The sequence below is a fragment of the Chrysochloris asiatica genome, unplaced genomic scaffold, assembly GCF_000296735.1.
Source record: "Chrysochloris asiatica unplaced genomic scaffold, ChrAsi1.0 scaffold00117, whole genome shotgun sequence".
Classification (NCBI taxonomy): Eukaryota; Metazoa; Chordata; class Mammalia; order Afrosoricida; family Chrysochloridae; genus Chrysochloris; species Chrysochloris asiatica.
The window spans coordinates 7,717,665-7,738,489 of NW_006408635.1; the positions used below are offsets into that span (position 1 = coordinate 7,717,665).

A 20,825-nucleotide genomic window follows, 5' to 3' on the forward strand; every position below is an offset into this window, starting at 1 on the left:
ATGGCATGCCCTTCTAGATCCTTCTTCCTTCTGCTTGTTAAGTGAAAACTATTCATTACTCCACCATCTAGAGTGCTGTGCGTGGTCCTTCCCTCATTTCTCCTTCCCTCTCACTCATCCCCTTGGCTTTAATCAGTCTCAGTTCTTCAGCTCTGACAGCTGTGCCGATGATTCCACACTATAGCCTCAGTCACATGTCCCCAAATGCCCTCTCCGTTTCTCCACCCAGACACCTAGGTGACCCCCCCTAAGACTGTCTACTTCCGCTGCTGCAGGTGCCTTGTCCTCCGGGCATCAGGAGCGCAGTCGCATCACGTCTCTGGATGCTGTCCCCTCCCCTCTCTTCTCACGGCCTGGTTTTCTTCCCTGGCTTTTCACTGCTGTCAGTCACATCAGTCTCCCCAGGGCACTGCTCCACCTCTCCCTTGTTCATAAAAAAAAAAAAAAAAAAAAATTAAGTCTCAGCATCAGAGCCAGACCCGACACAGTCTGCTCCGGGAGCATTTCTCCTGTCTTGATTCCTACATTGCATTTCACGTTGCCTATGCTGTAGACAAACTGGATTCTGTTTCTGAAGGGGACTTTCTCTTTTTTACAATTAATATGGTGATGACTGCCAGGCACTAAGATACCAGCGTCTCTAAGTGGGTGAAATACATCGTAACGTATTATGTGGCTTTGCAGGAGAAAGAGAAAAGAAGGAAATGAGAAGAGCATGGAGCCAGAGCCCAGTGCCGGTCAGAGGTGTGGGTTTCAGGAGAGCAGGGAGGTGAATCCAAAAGAGAGATTTAGCAAGGATCTTTAGGGAAAGGAGAGAGCTCAGTCTGATCTCACAGGGAGTGTCTGTCTTCTCAGTGAACTAAAAGGCAGGATGGGAAAACCCAGGTACCATTGGTACCACAGGGAGTTTCAAGAAGGAGTCACTTGAGGTGAGAAGCTAAAAGTAAAGTTCCAGGCGACGCTGCTTAGTATGGGTTTAAAGAGAGTGTCCTGGCTGGTCACCCCTCCTCTAAGCGGGAGTTAGAAGGTAAAGCAGATAATACAGGTTGCCTGAGGTGAGGGCTTGGAAGATGAATACAGCAGAGAAGGCTGTATCCAGACGAGAGGGATAGAGGGAGCTGCTGAGGACCTTGAAACACTGACTGATGAAGACCAAAGACCACAGCCTTCAGTATGGATTGCATCTCAATCTTCACAACTGCACCACTAAATCACATCGTGATAAAGGGAGAAAAGATTGCAGTCGTCAGAGACGTCATTTTGCTTGGATCCCAGGAAAGAGCTGAAGTGGAGAAGGGATGAGGCCATGCAACTAAGGTCGAGGACATTGGTGGCCAGTGGATTGGGGATCACTGAAATGCAGTAGATGCTCAGTACGTGTTTATTCAGTGGGTTGATGGATGGACACTCATCAGCAGAGCCTTTCTTTAGTTCTTCCTGTTGATGGTTTGAACCTGTAGGGGATGGGTCCTTCTCAGTCAAATCTCATGCTGGCTTTCTATCCATACCAAACTAAAAGGTGCATAGGAGAGGATGGGAATTTTAAGCACTTTCTTAGTTGACAAACTTTCGTGTTTATTCAACTATTTATGCACTCAAGTGCTGAAACAGAATCCATGTCTTGTGAGTGTGACCTCACAGGAAGGCTGGACGAGGACCCACACCCCACAAAGCCAACTTAGTCACATGTGTTTTTAATCTGCCCAGCAGACTGCAGCCTGTCTTCTCTCTGACCCCCAGGTACCTGATCCCTCCAGTGTATGTTCCAGTCTACTTGACTCACCCAAGTCAGAAATCAGACTTAACTTCATTTGTCTCATCTTTACTCTGCCTACTGTGGAGTAGAGGCTCGATGGCCTTAGCCATTGCAAATGCCATCACATGAAAAGACCATGAGTTAAATTGTTTGGGGATTTGGGACAGGAGTGGGGCCTCAATTGAACTTCCTTTCGAGGACAACATCCATTTAGCATCTCCTCATTTTAATATTCTTTTGTTTTTTTCCTACTTCAAGGTCCATTTCAACAACTCAAAAGCTACATTAATCATATAAAGTTTAACAGTGATGTCATTAAGAATCAAATACAGTAGTAATCATGGTGTCAAGTGTTGTTGAGTCGATAGGGTTTCAAAGGCTGTAAATCTTTTGGGGAGCAGAAAGCCTCATCTCTCTCCCTCAGAAGGACTGTTGGGCCCAAACCATCAACCTTGTAGTTTGAAGTCCAGTGCTTACCCTCTGGGACCACCCGCTCCCAGTATTTATTGTATTGTTGTTGTCCTTGAATCAGTACCAACTCATAGCAACCCTATGCACAACAGAACGAGACATTGCCTAGTTCCACCCAATCTCGGTCATTGCTGTATTTGAGCTCGTCGCTGCTGCCACTGTGCCAGTCCACCTCGTTGGGGGTCTTCTTCTTTGTCTCTGACCCTCCACTTTACCAAACATGATATCCTTCCTGTGGGACTGCTGCCTTCTGCTAATATGCCTGAAATATTAAAGATGAAGTCTGGTCATCCTGGCCTCCTTCCAAGGAGCACTCTGGCTGTACTTCTTCTAACACAGATTGATTTATTTTTTTGGCAGTCCATGGGACTTTTAATATTCTCCTCTAACACCATAACTCAAATGCATCAGTTCTTCTACGATGTTCCTTATTCACTGTCCAACTTTTGCATGCTTATGAGGTTACTGAAAATACCATGACTTGGGTCAGGCGCACCTTTGTCCTCAAGCTGACATCTCTGCTCTTCAACACTTTAAAGAGGTCTTGTGCAGCAGCTTTGTCTAGTGCGATACGTCATTTGATTTCCTGACTGCTGCTTCCATGAGTGTTGATGGTAAATCCAAGCAAAAAGAATTTTTTAACAACTTCCATCTTTTCTCCATTTCTATGGATTTGGTTTTTGGTCTAGTGACAAGCTGACAGAGTGGTGGGTAGTTATCATACGTACCATTAACCAGCCGCTTGGCTGTACAACTGCTAAAAGTGCCTGTTAGTGATAGTACACTGTTGAGAGTCCAAAGACAGAGACGTTGCTCTAGCAGGAAAGAAGTTGCACAGTTTACTGGACTATTTATAAAAAGAACTAAATGCAATTTAGATTGGAAAATGTATTTCCAAGTTAATTAGATTGTAGGTGATTGCCTGGAAAGCCATTGTGCAGTACAAACTCGAGACCACATCAGCTTACAGTGAATGCTCGTGAGTTACTCACAACAGCAGTGTCTGGGGCTGACGCTCTTGAAAGAAAACCTGCTGTCATTTGTTTCACTTTCCTACATGTTGTGCTTTGAACTTTGGTAACGGATTTCATTGGCTGTGCTCTGTGACCTATTTGTTCAATCTGACAACAGATTTTTAGAGCTAGTACTATTATTGACTGAAGTTCGCAGGCTATAAGAATTTGACAGTGTGGTTTTGTTTGTTTTTTATGAACCCCCTTTTTTAGCATTAAAGGAAAATTGGGGGATCATCATGTAGTATCTTAAGGTTCAGTTGTTGATGTGAGGTATTTGGGTAAAAATAATTAGGAGGAGGAGAATGAAGATAAGAGAAAATCTTAGAAGAGGTTGTGTTCACAGCCACAGACTTGTGTAACTCTTGAAGGAGAATCGCCTCTTTCTATTCAGGATTAGTGGGCATTGGCGGCCCAGTGGTTGAGTTCTCCCCTTGCCTGTTGGGTGTCCAGCTTTAGTCGCAGCCTATACACCTCATGTATGCAGCCACCACCCAGTATGCGGCTGTGATCCTAACCCAGTTTCAGCAGAGCTTGTCAATTAAGACAGATGAGGAAGAAAGGCCTAGTGATCTCCTTTTGAGAATCAGTCAGTGAACACCCTATGGATCACGACAGTCCAATCTGCAACCATCATGGGGATGATGTCATGGATCACAAGCAGTGTGTCATTGCATTGTGCGTGGGGTCGATATGAGTTGGCAGCAAACAATAGTAACAAGAACTGAGGATGAACTGTTACCCAGAAACTGCCAGGCACGTGACTTTTTCCCCTGTGTGCTGGTGTGATGCTGGAGGGTCCACACTGGACTTGGAACCACAAGGTGAGCAGTTCAAACTCACCAGCTGCTTGCTGCTCAGAAACCCTGTACAGGTCGCTCTGAGTCAGAATCAACTTGAAGGTACTTAACAACAAGAAGTCATCAAGACATGCAAGTCCAGGGTGGGACCGTTGTCTGCTTGTTGCTGGTGTTAAGTGCCATTAAGTCCTGACTTGGAGCAACCCTGTACAGGGTTTCCAAGGAGCAAGCATCTGGTGGATTTCAACTGCCAACCTTCTGGTTCCAAGTCCAGTGCTGACCCTCCGGCACCACACCAGGAGTCCATTGTCTGTTTACAGATAGAAAACAAACGAGGATTTCACTGAGTGGATCCTGGGCCTTTTTTCGCTGCCACTTAGTTGGTGGCACCGTCATGGGCCCTACATCTTCATACCTGTCCTGGGCTCCACCCCACTTTGGTTACCGTGAGCGATGATAGATGGTGCAGCTCCTTCATACCAGGTTCTAACATGCTCGCTCAGCGTCCTCTGCCACAGGTGCTGGTAGCTGAGGCTAACCCCACCCTCTTCTCGAGAGGAGCCAAGGAAAGAAGGAACAAAGTCCACAGATGGACCAGAGACACTGGGAAGCCAGCAGATTCCATGACATCCAAGGGATCGGCTCTTAATCCGGCCTGTTCTCCAGCCCTCTACCAGAGCCGGGATCAGTCAGAAACATCATCCCTTGAACTGCCTCCTTCTCCCTGTCCTGGATAATTGTGGTTACTTTTCCTTGGACTTTAATCCTATTTGAACAACCAGAAACCAGACTAGTTGCCATTGAATGGATTTCAACTCAGGGCAACCTTGTAACCGTCAGAGTAGAACTCAGCTCCAAAGGGTCAGGTTTTCCCCGACTCTGCCCTGTCAGTAGTAGGTTACCTGGCCTTTCTTTCAAGACGCCCTGGGCAGATTCCAGCCACCAGATTTTGTGTTAGGAGCTGAGTACATAACCATTTGCACCGCCCAAGGACTCCTGTTTCAGTCAGTGACCTTTAGTATGTAGAGCACCTGTTGCTTTTACTCCTCGTAATGGCTGCCGGACACCATCTAGCTCACTGCTGTTTACAAAGATGTCAGGAGGCTCCTGATTCAAATAAAACCAGAGAAACTTCAGTCCAACTGCTGCTCACACTCAGCTCCTCGGGCAGCCTTCCCTGTTTACTGCACCTGAACTGGCCCCTTACTCTGCCTGTCCCTCATCCATTCTGTTTTTGCTTCACAGCACATCTCACTGTTAGATACTGTGGAGTTGGCCCTGTATACAACTGAACAAAACACTGCCTGGTACAACCAGAAGGTTCCTTGGGAACCAGATGGCCAGACTTCATCTCTCGTACTTTGGACATATTAACTAGAAGGATCAGTCCCTGGAGAAGGATATCATGTTTGGTAAAATGGATGGTCAGAGATTAAAAAGGAAGACCCCCCAATTAGATGGATTAACACAGTGATGACAGCAGTGTGCTCAGGCGTAGCAGTGATTGTGAGGTTGGCCCAGAACTGGGTAGTGTTTGTCTCTGCTGTGCATAGTGTCGCTATGAATCAGTATCAACCGATTTCACTTAACAACAACATTTAAAAAACATGAATATAAAATACCTCTATTTTCCATTGATAAAGCATGTAATATACTACATAGGAGCTCTGGTAGCGTAGTGGTTACGAATCGGGCTGCAAACCTTAAGGTCAGCGGTTCGAAACTACCAGCCGCTCCGCGGGAGAAAGATGAGGCTTTCTACTCCCGTAAGGATTTATACCCTCGGAAACCCTGTACAGGGTCGCTATGGGTCGGAACCGACTCGACGGCACTTAATAACAACAACAACATACTACATAATGTATGCTTATGTATTAGTATTTTTAACTCCTCTAAGCCCATAGCTCCCCAATGTTTTTAGGTGCTGTCAATTGATTCTGACCCATAGCGATGTTGTGTACAACAGAAATAAACCTTGCCCCATCATGTGCCATCCTCAAAAAAGCAAAACAAAACAAAACACTGCCTGGTCCTACACCATCACAATTGCTATATTTGAGCCCATGGCTGCTGCCACCGGGTCACGTCATCTTGTTGAGAGTCGTCCTCTTTTTCATTGGCTCTTGCTACTGGACTGGTGTGACATTGGCGGATGGACACTGGCAGGTCAGTGTTTCAAACCCACCAGCCGTTTCTCAGAAATCCTATACTGGGCCACTGTGAATTCGAAGAGGCACTTAACAATTAGTGTACCAAGCTTGATGGCCTTCTCCAGGAACTGGTCCCTCCTGATAATGTGCAAAGTACAAGAGACAGTCTTACCATCCTCATGTCTAAGGCGCAATCTGGCTGCCTTCTTCCCACACCATACTTCACTCTTGCATGTCTGGTGTGAATCCCACTTGGTCATTTTGTTGACTACGATTTTGTTGAGAATTTTTCATCTATGTTCATGAGGTATATTATTTTCTATATTAGTTCATCGTGTTTTGGCCTGGTTTTGGTGTGAAAGTTATGCTCGCTTCATAAAATGTATTCAGGACTTTTCCATCCTTTCCTGTGTTTGGAAATAGTTTGACTAGTAGAGTTGGTGTCAGCGCTTCTCTAGATTTTTGGAAGAATTCACCAGTAAGGCCGACTAGACCCAGGATTTTTTTGTTGGTGTTTTTTAAATGATCTGATTAATATCTGCTTTTGTTAAATAAGTATGTTCATGTTTTCTGCTTCCTTTGTTAGTTTAAGTAGGTAGTATTTTTCTGGGTATTTGTCCATTTCTTACAGATTTCCAAGTTTGTTGGAGTACGTTTATTTCTTCATGAGTCAGAGTATTTTGTTATCCTTTTTATTTCCGTTGGCTCTTTTGTGATGTCATTCATAATTTTGTCTTCATGATTTTTGCATCATCTCCTACTTTTCTTTTGTTAGATTTGCCAGTGATTTGTCAATTTTACTAATGCTTTCTAAGAACCAACTTCTTGTCCAGTCTTTCTAGCCTCTTCTGGTTTTCTGTTTCACTAATTTCTGCTCTAATTTTTATTATTGCTCTTCTTCTGGTGGCCACAGTAGAACTTTGCTGCTCTTTTTCTAATTGTTGGAGATGTTGGGTTCAGGTGTTGATTTAGGTTTGCTCTTTTTGAATATGTGCATATATTGCTATAAATTGCCCTCTAAGCACTGTTTTTGCTATGTCCCCTGGGTTTTAGTATGTTGTGTTTTCATTCTCATTTGATTCAAGAATTTTTTAAATTCATATTTTATTCTACTACTCCGGTGGAGCTCTAGTAGCGTAGTGGTTACGAATTGGGCTGCTAACCTCAGCATCAGCGGTTTGAAACTACCAGCTGTTCCACAGGAGAAAGATGAGGCTTTTTGCTCCCATAAAGATTTACAGCCTTGGAAACCCTGTACACAGTTGGTATGAGTCGGAACCGACTCCACAGCACATAGCAACAACAACAACTGCTCTGGTAGCTTAGTGGTTACAAGTTGGGCTGCTAACCTCAAGGTCGGCAGTTCAAAACTACCAATTGTTCCACGGGAGAAAGATGAGGCTTTCTGCTCCCGTAAAGATTTACAGCCTTGGAAACCCTATACAACAACAATAGCAACTACCCGGTACCTTTTAAGCAAGGTGTCATTAAATCCCCTGCATTTAATTTATTTCTTTGATCTTCCTATTATTGATTTCTAATTTTATAGCATTGTAATCTGAGAAGACACATTATATAATTTCGATGTTCTTAAATTTATTGAGACTTGCTTTATGACCTAACATATGGTCTGTTTTGGAGAATATTCCATGTGCATTAGAAAAGAAAGTATATCGTGCTGTTGTTGGGTCAAATGCTTTGTGTAAGTCTATGAGGTCAAATTGATTGGTTGTGTTGTTTAGTCCCTCAGTGTCTTTGTTGAGTTTTACTGTATTTGTTCTTTCCTTCATCTAAAGCAGTGTATTTAAATCACTGTGTATAAAAATTAAAATTAAAATTATTGTCCACCACATGTCTATCAGTATGTCATACTGTGATGGGTTGTGTGTTGCTATGATGCTGGACCGTATTTGAAATCCCAGCAGGGTCACCCATGGTAGGCAGGTTCCAGCAGACCTTCCAGAAAGAGACTGGGAAGAAGGAGAGGCAGACCACTTCTGAATGGTTAGCCATGAAAACTTTATGAGCAGCAGTGGAGCCTTGTAAGATGTATGCTAGAAGATGAAAACCTTATGAGCAGCAGTGGAGCCTTGTAAGATGTATGCTAGAAGATGAAAGCATCATGAATAGCAGCAGAACACTATCAGATACAATGCTGAAGATGAGCTCCTCAGGTTAAAGGCTGCCTCGTCGAAGTAGAGTTGACCATATGATGTGAATGAATTAAAGTTTTCAGGACCTTCATTTGCTGATGGGGCACAAGTCAAAATGAGGAGAAGCAACTGCAAACCTCAATTAATAATTAGAAAATGGAATGTGCAAAGTATGAATCTAGGAAAATTAGAAATTGTCAAAAATGAAAGGAAACAATAAAGGTCAATATATTAGGCATTAGTGAGCTGAAATGGACCGGTATTGGCCATTTTGAATCAAATATTCATATGGTTTACTCTTCTGGGAATGTCAAGTTTAGGAGAAATGGTTGTCACATTAATCATCGCAGAGGGTACAGCTGTGGCTATGCTATATGGACACAGTTGCTGTCCCCAGTTGAGTGAGATGAACAGAGAGAAAAAAAGAAAAAAACAGAACAAGCAAACAACTATGAAAAAGAAAGAATAATTCAGGAGAAAAGATTTAAAAACCAAACCAAACCAGGTAGCAGCTAACACAAAAATACAGTAATCAAAAAGAGAAGAAAACGACAGGAGAGAAAAATAAGAAAGAAAAGACACTGAACACAATCAGTGGCCATATGAGTTGCAAAGAAAAATCAAGAGGGGAAAAAAAGGAAAAGAAAGAACAAGAAAAATCCAAAGGAAAGAAAAGAAAACTAAAGCAGAGATGTTAAGTACCATTAGGTCTGACTCACAGTGACCTGTTTTAGGGTTTTCCAAGGCTTTAAATCTTTATGGGAGCAAAGCTTTATCTTTCTCCCATGGAGCAGCTGGTGGGCCTGAACCAATGACCTTGAGGTTTGCAGTCCAGTGCTTATTGTATAGAGCTACCAGGCTAAAGCAAAGATAGAAAAGAGTTTTTAAAAAGGAAAAAGAGGGGGAAAGAAGAAGAAGAATGAAGTAAAAAAAAAGGAATAAACCATCGCAGGTGCCAGACCCAGAGGAGCAAACTCTGGTGGGCTCCCTGCCAGCCAAGGAACTGCGTGGTGGTTCAGCGAGGGATGAGACAGTGACATTCCCAGACCTAGATGGAGCTCCCATAGGCCTATGTCGTGTTTGTTCTGGACATCCAATCTGGAAGTAGTTCACACAGACCCCCAAACAGCTGGGATTTAGTATCTTTCTAGCCAAGAAGGCAGTCGGGGACAGCCAGCCACAAGAGTTCTGCTGACCAGGAGAACTGACCAGGACTGGTTCTACAGGTCTGGAGCAGGGCTCACCTGAATCCAGATGCCAGCCTTAGTGTAGAGCTGCAGCTCACAGTAAAGTGGTCACAGCGCACTGCCTACCACTGTGCAGGTTGGCCACCCAAGAGCAGGAGCTTTGCTGGAAACACCATGATGCAGAGGCATCAGGTTTTCCTTGTTCTTGGTTCATTGTCCAGTTCTCACATTCATAAGAGGCAACTGAAAAGGCATACATACCATAGCTTGGGTCAGATACACCTTAGTCTTCCCTTTACTGCCCGACTATTACATCAGATACTAAACTGTCTCTGTCCCGCCACCGAGGACTCAAAGCTCCATGAAGACAGGGCACTAACTCTACCCCTTAGCGCTGAGAATGTGTGTGGGCCATTGTGACCATTCAGCTGATGTTTGTTTGATTGCCTACTCAGTGGAGGCCTCGATGATTAGAGGGGTACTTGGCTGGATGGTGACGTGTCAGCAGAGATCAGGGAAGTATTTCACATCCTGTACCTGCTATATTCAGGAGCTAAGACTAGACTTAATGGCTGTATCCCAAATTGTCATCACTTAGCAAGTGAGGCAGAGCCCAGACCTGTCGCCCCGTGAAGATAGCTCCCCTGCAGCAGCATGTAGAGAGGGAGCCTTGGGAGGGGTAGCTCAGTATGTGCTCACCAGCTCACATTCTCCCCTTCTCCCGCTACTTTCTGAGCAGTGCAGCCTCCCCCTGAGGAACCTGGCCCCTTTTTTCTTACACGCTGTCACAGGTACGTGATCCACCCTGAAATGCTACCACTCTACTGGCCTTGTGCCTCAGATTTGGACGTGCCCATGATGTGAGCGTTCCTAGCAAGTGAAGACTTGGATGCTACCAACTTCACAGTTCCAGACACGGGTTCTAAAAATAATGCTTTTGTGTGATTTGAGAAAGAGATTAAGTCCACAAATTTGCAGTGGTGTTTTTCCCTGGCAGACAGCAACTGTTCAAACGAACACATGGATCTGTGGGCGTCTCACTGGGTGTGCTTTGCACTTGGCTGAGATTGAACATCAGGACTTTCCTCTTGATCTTGAAAGAGGGGGATCCCAGGCTGTAAATGCTCTTGTCTTTTGTAATACAACCTTAAACATTACTGTGGCAAAGGTGGCGGTTGTTTTTAGGTGGTGTTGTGTCAATGCTGACTCATAGTGACCCTGTGTACTACAGAACCAAACACTCCTGGTCCCGCACTGTCCTCACAATTGTTGCAACGCCTGTACCTACTTTTGTTGCCAGTGTATCGGTCCATCTCAGTGAACATCTTCCTCTTTTTGCTGACACTACTTTCCGGAGCATGATGGCCTTTTCCAGGGACTGGTGCCTCTAGAAAACATGTCCAACGTACAGCAGATGAAATCCTGGTGTTCTCATTTCTAAGGAGTATTCTGGTTATACTTCTAAGACAGATTCATTTGTGCTTCTGGCAGTCCATGGCACTTAAAGTATTCTTCACCAATACATATTTCAAATGCATCAGTATTTCCAGTCTTTCTTAATCACTGTCCAGCTCTCACATGCATCAAAGAAGATTGAAAATACCATGGCTTGGATCAGGTATACCTTAAAGTAGTCCTCAAAGTAACATCTTTTATTTTGGAGCGCTTTAAAAAGGGTCTTTTGCGGCAGATTTGATTTTGTTTCATTTCTTAACTGCCACTTTCCATGAGTATTGAATGTGAATCCAAGTAAAATGGAACCCTTGGCTTCATTTTTCTCCATTTATCATGATGCTGCTACCTACTGGTTCAGTTGTTGGGACTTTTGCTTTCTTTACATTGAGGTGCAGTCCATCCTGAAAGTTGCAGTCTCTGATCTTCATCAGTAACTGCTTCAAGTCCTCTGTGCTTTCAGCAAGTAAGGGTGTGTCATCTGCACATCTCAGGTTGTTAATGAGTCTTCCTCCAAACCTCCTCATGAGCACAGTTAGATATTCTGGAATAGCTGTTCTTCACAATGCTATCCATAGTTTGTTACGATCCACAGTCAATTGCCTTTGCATAGTCAATAAAGCACAAGTAAACATCCTTCTGGTATTGTCTGCTTTCAGTCAAGATCCATATGACATCAGCAATGATATATCCCTAGTTCCTTGTCTTCTTCAGACTCTTAACTTGAACCTCTGGCAGCTCCCTGTTAATGTACTGTGGCGATCATGCTTTAATTACTTCAGCAAAGTTTTACTTGCCTGTGATAATAATGATACCGTTCGATGATTTCTGCATTCTCTTGGGTCACCTCTCTTTGAAATGGACACAAGTATGGATCTCTTCCAATCAGTTGCTCAGGTAGCTGTCATCCAGATTTGTAGGCATAGATGAGTGAGTGCCTCCAGTGCTGCTGCATCTGTTTGCTGAAAGATTTCAACTTGGAGCCTCGTTTCCTACCAATACCTTCAGTGCAGCTTAGACGTCCTCAAGTACCATTGGCTCTTGATCATACGCTACCTCTTGAAATGGTTGGATACTGACCTTTTCCTTTTGGTGCAATGACTCTCTCTCTCCCTTGCATCTTCTTTTAAGGCTATCTGCATCATTTAATATTTTGCCATGGGATCTTTGAATATTGCGAGTCGAGGCTTGAATTTTTACTTACTTCTTTCAACTTGAGAAATGCTGAGCGTGTTCTTCCCTTTTGGTTTTCTAATTCTAAATCTTCACACATACACTGTAGCATCGCTATGCTAGTGAACAAGTTTCAGAGTCTCTTCTGACGTCTACTTTAGTGTTTTCTTCCTTTCCAGTCTTTTTAATGACCTTTTGCTTTCTTCCAGTATGAAGTTCTTGATGTTATCCCACAGTTCTTCTGGTCTTTGGTCATTAGTATCTAATGCATCAAATCTGTTCTTTAGATGATCTCTAAATTCAGGGGAAATATAAACAAGGTCATATTTTGGCTCTCCAAATTGCTGTAGTTTTCTTCAGCTTTAGCCTGAAGTTGCATGTGAGCAATTGATGATCTGTTCCACAGTCTGCCCCGGCCTTGTTTTAGCTGATGCTGTTGTTCCGTTGTCTCTTCCCATGTTGTTAGTGCCATCGTGACTTAACAGCATGGGGTGTCGTTCATTTGAGTCCTGTGTATTCCATCTGGAGAGGTCCAGGGTGTTGTTGTGAAGATTAATCGAGTTGGTTCTGTTTCAGCGACCCTGTATAGGGTTTTTGAGGAGTGGCTGGTGGAATTGAACTGCCAGCCTCGTGGTTATCAGTCCATTGCTTTTCCTATACTTCCACACCAGGCATATAGTCACCTTTTATGTTGTTTAAAAAATGTATTTACAATGACTAAGTTACTGATCTTGCAAAATTCTATCATACAATCTTCCACATTGTGTCTATCACCAAGTCCGTATTTTCCAACTACTGATCCTTCCTTCTCACTACAAACTTTCACATTCCAGTCACCAGTAATTATCAGTTCATCTTGATTGCATGTTTGATCAATTTCAGCCTGGAGAAGGTAGTAGAATTTGTCAGTGTTGTCATCATTGGGTGTCGTGGTTAATGCGTAAATTTGACTAACGGTGACAGACCAATGAGTGTTGAGGATTTACAGCACGTGAGATCAGGGCTGCTCACATCAGATCACATTCTGCGGGAGGTGATTGCATTCTTTTGGATCTCACCATGGAGAGTTACTGCGTGGTAACTGTCACACCCCATGGGATGTCATCTCCCAGTGTTCTGTCTTAGTCTCCTGGTGCTGCTTGTTACAGAGTGCCACAAGGCAGGTGGCTTTAAAGAGCAGTCATGTATTGTCCCGCAGGATTGGAGGCTGGACATCCAAACCAGGGTGTCAGCCACATGGATTCCTTCTCAGCTTGAGAGAGGAACCGCTCCATCCCTCCTTTATGAGTTTCTAGTGGCTGCCTAGCCCTCGGTGTCCCTTTACTGCTAGTGGCTGACCCTTCACATGGTGTCTTCCTCGTGTGCCTCAGTGTCCAGGTCTGCTTTCCCCCTTTATAAGACACCACTCAGAGGAGCTTAGGGTTAGGACCCATCCTACTTCAGTATGACCTTCTTGAGCCTAAATAGAAACAAAACACCAGAGTCCGAACAAGGCCACATTCAGAAGTACAGGGGTTAGGACCCCACCTATCTTTGGGGGGGATGCTTGGTGTAAAGAAAGGATCCACGAAAAAGAGAAAGTCAGTGAGCTGTGTTGCCCCAATGGCTGACTGGGAGGATGGCCTGGGATGGAGCAGTCATTAGTTGTATTGTACACCGGTCACTGTGAGCTGGAGCTGACTCAGTGGTACCTAACAACCTTTAGTACACAACACAGATATTTTAGCACTCTAGAAGGCCCAGGCTTAAAGTTCAGGCCCACAGCTAGCAGACACGGCTTCCCCCTCAGACCCCAAGCTGCCCAATGACACTGTTAGGGACTTGGGTCACATTCAGCCTTGCCTTGTTGTGTGTTTTTTAAAAAAAATTTTTTGCAGTTGAAACTAGGATTAGCTGACCCTGAAGGCTATTTATGAGTGTCTTCATGGACCCCTTTCATCTTGATCTTGGTCCCTAAAGTGCTGTGACTATCCTTTTCCTTTCTGTCACTTACACACACTGTCTGGCCTGCCATTCTTGATCTCTGAAACCCCTCCAGACCTCATTAAATGTGAGCTCCATCTGTCTGCACCGGGCAGACAAGTCCTGACCCACAGCCCGCCACCCCTCTGCTTCCTCAGCCCATCTTCTCAGATGGCACCATTGAGTGTTCAGCTTCTCCAGAACAAGAATTTTCTGGCTTGCGAGTGTGGGTTTCTACCTGCCTTTCTGTAGCCAGGTCACTGCAGGATGACCTGCAGGATGTGACCGTGCCCCCTTTTTCTCCTCTGCCAGTCAGCAGGAGTCAGTGGTGACCTCAGGTCACTCCCCAGAGTCCACCCCTTCATCGTCACCACTGTCCCCTGCTCCTGGCAGTCCCCAGACTCACTGAGGTGCTTCCTGTTGGGACAAGGTGCCCTTGGTTTACCTCCTAGACCTTCCCAAGCCAGGGGTCTCCTACCAGCGCCTCAGTCAGGAGCAGATATGACTGTGTCCCGGCGCTAAATCCAGCCCTGGTAGAAGCTGTGTGTCCTCCAGAGCTAAGTTCCCAGGGGCTGTCACACGAGGTTCTGCACGTCAGACAGTGAAGTTACTGGACTGTTGTAAAATCGCGTTTTACATTGTTGAGGACCCCTGGTGGCTCAGTGAATAAGTGCTCAGCTACTAACCAAAAGGTTGGCGGTTCGAACCCATTAAGCATGCCATGAGAAGGATATGGCATTCTGCTCCCCTGGAAACACTCTGGGGTCCAGTAGGGTCGCTTGTTTCGGACACCACTGGCCAGCGGTGGGGTTTTTCCTGTGTCTTTCAAACCAGTACTCCCAAAACTGTCAACTCACTGCACTTGCTTGAGACAAAGAGTGGGGGCCTGTTTCACAGACTCACGCGCGTCTCTCCCTCCACCCCATTGACAGCGCCCCATCATCTCCATCTGCTGGGGTCACCGAGACTCGCGGCTGCTCATGGCGTCGGGAGCAGCCCTGTATGTGGTGCGTGTGGAGCACCGGGTGTCCAGCCTGCAGCTGTTGTGTCAACAGGTCATCGTCAGTGCCCTGCGCGAGGACAAGGACGTCAGCAAGCTGAGCCTGCCCCCCCGCCTTTGTTCCTACCTCTCCACAGCCTTCATCCCCACCATCAAGGTACCGCCCCGCTCTGCGGCCCCTGGTCACAGAGCAAGAAGGTAGGAGAACAGCAGGTAGAGGGGCCACAAGAACAGCTGAGTAGGGACGTGCTCTGCGCCGGTGAGCGTCTGTGTGGCGTGTGTCTTAGTGTCACACGCATGGGGACAGTGACTAGTGTCTGGGAGCACTGGGTCCAGTGCTGCTGAGGGTTAGGTGCTGGACACGTAACTACAAGGTCAGCAGTTCAAGGCTACCAGCAGCTCCAGCAGGAGCAAAGCTGAGGCTGTTTGCTTCCTTAAAGAGTAACAGTCCCGGAGACCCTGAGGATCAGTTCTCCTCTGTCCTGTAGCGTGGGTGTGAGATGGACTCGTCTCCATGGTGGGATGGGTGTACTAGGCATTACAGCGGGTACTGGGTGAGGCTGGTGGGGTGCCAGGCACTGGGCCGGCTCCTTTACTAGACTGGGTCTGATGGAGGCTGACTGTGACACTACACACAGATGTGTTTGGAGACGTTCAGTCACTTGCTCCAGCGGCTCGTTTGGGCAGGAGTTGAACCCAGTGCGATCCTAGAGCCTGCTCGCTCTGCTCCCCTCTGTGTTGGGGCTGGTGACCCCACTCAGTGCTGGAAGCATACTCAGCCACACTGGTCATCACTTTAAAGACAGTTTTGTCCGTAGTGGCACATGGAGTCTGTCTGCCAGTTGCTGTCAAGTAGCACGTGGGTGAGTGGGTTTGCCCTTAGCCCCTTCTTCACCATCTTTTTTCTTATCTTCTCTTGGCTTCTAAGTACCAAGTAGATTTCTGGTTATAGAAAATTGTATATTTTCAAATGCCAGAATTCCAGAATCTGCCCTTTTTCCCCAAAACCCCTTAAAATCTTGGCTCAGAGCCTCAGCCCTGGTTGAGACTGCAGGTTAGAACCACCTGAGGCTTTTAAACTTGCCGGTGTCCAGGGGCGCCCCCTAGCATTCAGGTTTTACCAGCTGGTGGGATTTAGGAGGTCCCTGTTTACGCCCCAAGTTGGGAGTCACTGCCGTGCTACAGTGGCCTGTCCCACGTCCCACTCACTCAGCCTTGTGAGTCTCAGTCTTTCATTTTCTTCCCTGTCCACCTGCAGCCCCCAATTCCAGACCCCAACAATATGCGGGACTTCGTCAGCTACCCCTCAGCTGGTAACGAGCGGCTGCACTGCACCATGAGGCGCACGGAGGATGACCCCGAGGTGGGCGGTCCCTGCTACACACTCTACCTGGAGTACCTGGGTGGGCTGGTGCCCATCCTTAAGGGGCGGCGCATCAGCAAGCTGCGGCCGGAATTTGTCATCATGGACCCCCGCACGGATAGCAAATCAGGTGGGCATCCCACTGCAGACAGCGCTCTGCACGTGGGGCAGATGGAGCCCTCAGCCGTGTGGGTAGTGAGTGCTCCCAGAAATCTGAGGACGCTGAGAGCATGTTCACAGCCCTCTGGGAGGCGCCACGTAGACAGGTCTGTGGACGAGGACGGGGGCAGCCGGCCCAGGGCTTCCAGGAAGGATTGTACCCTCTTTCCATTTTTGGGCTTGGCCCAGGAGGCCCTCAGTGCACTGTTGAGACAGCATAGGAAGAAGAGCGAGAGTCCCACTCTGCCCACACGCCCGACCTGATGCACACAGTCAGATCACCCACAGCCTCAGCCTTTCCTCATGGACCTGTACGAAGTCCAACATTTCCTCCTAAAACTTCTCCCGCACTGATTGTCCCCGTGATGCCGCTGCATCCTAGTGAGCTCTGGGACGCTAGCTAGCACAGGAGCCCCCGGGAACCCCCAGGCAGAAGGCCTGGCTCGTCTGGGTCCTCCCCACCCCAACAGAACACAGGGTCCTGTCCTCAGTGAGGCGGTGCTGACGGGGCTGGGCTTGTGTCCTTGCTGTCTCTCCTCCCTAGTCCTGCCCACGTCTCACCCACAAGGCTAGCCAGAACATCACGTGTTCTCACTGAGGTCTTTGTTGCTAAGGTCTCTCCCGTGGGTGTTGTTGGCCCCATGCACAGTGGAACGAAATGCTGCCCAGTCCTGCCCATCCCCCTAACGAGCTGTAGATCCGCTGCTGTGCACCTTAGGGTTTTTGCTGTCTGATTGTAGGATGTGGATTGCCTAGCCTTTCTTAGTCTGGACGTTCTGCTGAAGGCCACTCAGCATCATGGCGGCAGCCAAGGCTCCACTGACTTCCAGCTGAGCATGGGAGGGGTCAGTTCCGCCTTTGAGCTACCAGTGCCTCAGAGACAACTTGCTTAATGCCTGACCTCCTGACGTGTCCCCTACACACTTGTGTTCGTTGGTCAGCTTATAGCAAACTCAGAACAAGCCTTTGGGGAATGACACTTTTAAAAATAATTTTTTTAAAATAATTTTTATAATTAAAGGAATTAAAAAGTTGTCAATTAAAAAGTTGACTAGTGTTGGTTCAATGTCTACTTTATACAAAGTGCTTCATATAATTAATACAGGAATTGAGCGATGCAAAGGTGTCTCTACTTTTGCAGAGTTTCAAATCCATTTCAGATGACGAAACAACTTAAACCCCACCCAAACCCGCTGCATTCAAGTCGATTCTGACTCATAGAGACCCCGTATAGTATTTCCACAGCTGTAAATCTTGACGGGAACAGAGAGCTTTATCTTTCTCCCAAAGAAGGGCTGGTGGGTTTGAACTGCCAACCCTGTGGTTTGATGCTTATTCCACAGCTCCACCAGGGCTCCTTCTCTACCAAAGACACTCAGATACCACATCCTTTCTGACGGGTAGGCCAATTCACTGCCTGGTTTGCTTAGAAAGTGTAACAGCATAAAAACTAAGAGTAAGAAAGTAGTGTTCTGTTGTTAAGAGCCGTCAAGTCAGTTCTGACTCACGGTGACCGTGTACAGGGTTTCCGAGGCTGTAAATCTTCATGGGATGTGGAGAGACTGGCAGGCAGCTCGAACACAGACCTTGTGGTTCGCAGTGCAGGGCTTGTCATGTGGAGTCCCTACCCCATCCTCCTGTCCACAGTGGTGGCAGTTGTCTGGGTCCCTCACGTCTGCCTGCCGGTGTGTCTCACCAGATGAAATCTACGGGAACAGCTTGATCTCCACCGTGGTGGACAGCTGCAACTGCTCCGACTCCAGCGACATTGAGCTGAGCGATGACTGGGCTGCCAAGAAATCTCCCAGAATCTCCAGAGCGAGCAAATCGCCCAAACTCCCCAGGTAACCCGTGCTTTGGGAGTCTTGTCCCTTAGTGCAGACTCATGTGCCTCTGACACGTGGTGTGCTGGAATCTGCCACAGACTCCTGTTGAAACTGACACAGGCAGTACGCAGCCAGAGGAGCGCTTAGCACAGAAGCCATGAAGCCCTTCATGGGTGTGTGTACCTGGTCTTCCTCCTGCTCACCTGTCCTCATCTCCAGTCTCCCAGCACACAGCGGCCAGGATGCCGCTTAAAATGGGATAGAAAAAATGGGCACCAGTTGTCTCTCCCACAGCCCTCTCTCCTCAGCTGGGTTTGAGAGTTCACTGCCATGGCTACACAGAACTCCAGTTAGGGGCGTTTTTAGGAATGTTAACAGGTGACACTTCAGGGTTAGGAATGCTCAGGGCATTTAACCTTGTGGTTAACATCCAAGTTCTTCCAGTCAGGACAACCCCTCCTCTGCTGGGCCCGTGTCCCTTAGCCCTTGGGCCTGGCCTCTGCCCTGCTCGACCATTGTTATGAAGCTCTTCTCAGGCTGCTGATAAATGCCCATAGGGCACATCAGCACAAGACTTAGCCTGAAGGCACTGGGCTGTAAGTCCGTGCATCAGCAAACCTGATGCCCCAATTAAGTACCTAAAAGCACCCCACTCCACAAAAGAGCCTCCTGCCCAAAGACGCTCACCTTTTACTTGCTCCGTGGGGTGGGAAGCCCACTGTTCAGTATGGTGCTCTGGCTCCTGTTCTACTGTTGCGTCTCCTCTGCCCCTTCACCACTGTCACTGCCTCCTGTCCCATGGTTGAGGAGGTTCTCAGTGCACAGGGATCTCTGGGTCCAAATAACGTGCTCCCCTCCTGGCTCTTGTTGATGGTAGAGAGATTCTCCCCGCTTGCTCCTGAGACGGCTCATTTGATACATGGTAGAGTTCTACCTTTTCAGACTTCACCCAGTCAGTAGTCACTCACAGCTGAATCATAACATCTACCTTCTCCTGATGAATCCATCAGGAAAAGAGTCATTTAGTGCTAGTTATGAAAACCAAGGCTGCTATTCTTATACACGTGTCCCCATGTTACAAGTGAAGGGGCTGAGAAACAGCAGTAGAACACAAGGGGCAGCAGAAAGACTTCCCACTGCTGGTGAGTCAGTTCCAACCCACAATGAGCCCACAGGACAGAGTATAACTGCCTCAAAGGGGTTCCGAGGGGCTCATCTTTCTGGAAGCAGCCTGCCACATCTTTCTCCTACAGAGCAGCTGGTGGGTTTGAACCACTAACCTTCTGGTTAACATCTAAGTTCTTTAACCACTGTGGCACTTGGTCTTGAATGCTAGATAAGTCTGTTGAATCATTTTAACACTGTGACCTTAGGGTGGGCAATGATCCCCCTACCTCTGCGCCCTGCCACTTTCCCCAGGACGGATTTTTCCAACTCCTGGCAGAAGAGGTGTGTGGTCATCCTAGATGGAGAGAGAAAGACTGGCTATTCTCTGCAGTCTCTTACGAACGAGTAACTGATGTCATCTCATCTCAGTGTAATTCTAACACAGATGCTATGGAGCATCCGTTCTTTCCTCTTGCCGCTGGGGACTCGTAGGTTAGAGAGATTGGCTCTGATATCTGGCTCCAGAAGGGTGCGCACAGCGGACTGCTCTGCACGTTGATTCTTCTCCGCCTTGTCTCTGCAGAATCAACATCGAGGCACGGAAGTCTCCAAAGTTGTCCCGGGCCACGCAGGAGGTCTCCCGGTCCCCCCGCCTACCAATGCGCAAGACCTCCATTGGCTCACCCAGCCTGACGCGGAGGGAGTTTCCATTTGAAGACATCACTCAGGTGGGGCCACCTTGTCCTCCACCCCTGCCCCTTCCCTCCTCAGGGTTTGCCTGACCGACCCACTTCCCTCTCCCCACACCTGCTCCTGCTGGCCTGTCCCCTCCAGTAGTATGACTGTGAGCTGGTGTCCAGGCCAGGGCATTCCCAGTACTGCTCCCAGCCTGGACACCAGCTCAAACTGGTCTGATCCTTCAGTAACTCCACAGCGTGTAGGACGGGACCCCAGTATTCCAGTGCCTCACTGTGTATCATTCTCCACCGTCACTTGGACCACCCGGCCACCCACGCGGTCCCCTCACCTTGTTCCCGTTTCTCCAAAGCCCACTCTTAGTTCAGCTGCTGTACGTCCCAGCTCTTGTTGAGAGTCCTTGGGAGGCTTTGTCTGTGGTTCCCTTGTTTGTAAATCGTAACCAGCCTTTTCTCCTCCAGCAGCGGCCCCTGTGACTATATGTGCATGGGTGTGTGTGGATGTGTGTGGATTGTATGAACACATACACATGTGTTTGGTGGATGTGTGTGGACATG

The 20,825-nt window shown here is 47.2% G+C and overlaps 1 protein-coding gene across 1 annotated transcript in view; it reads left to right on the forward strand.

Moving 5' to 3' along the window:
- The window catches only part of TULP4 (tubby like protein 4), a 165,260-nt gene that overhangs the window by 130,580 nt on the left and 13,855 nt on the right, over positions 1 to 20,825 (forward strand). Inside the window, exons 7-10 of the mRNA XM_006868456.1 lie at positions 15,050 to 15,274; positions 16,376 to 16,610; positions 18,339 to 18,483; positions 20,156 to 20,300. Of these exons, the coding sequence (XP_006868518.1) occupies positions 15,050 to 15,274; positions 16,376 to 16,610; positions 18,339 to 18,483; positions 20,156 to 20,300 (750 nt within the window). The remainder of the gene's footprint in view (positions 1 to 15,049; positions 15,275 to 16,375; positions 16,611 to 18,338; positions 18,484 to 20,155; positions 20,301 to 20,825) is intronic.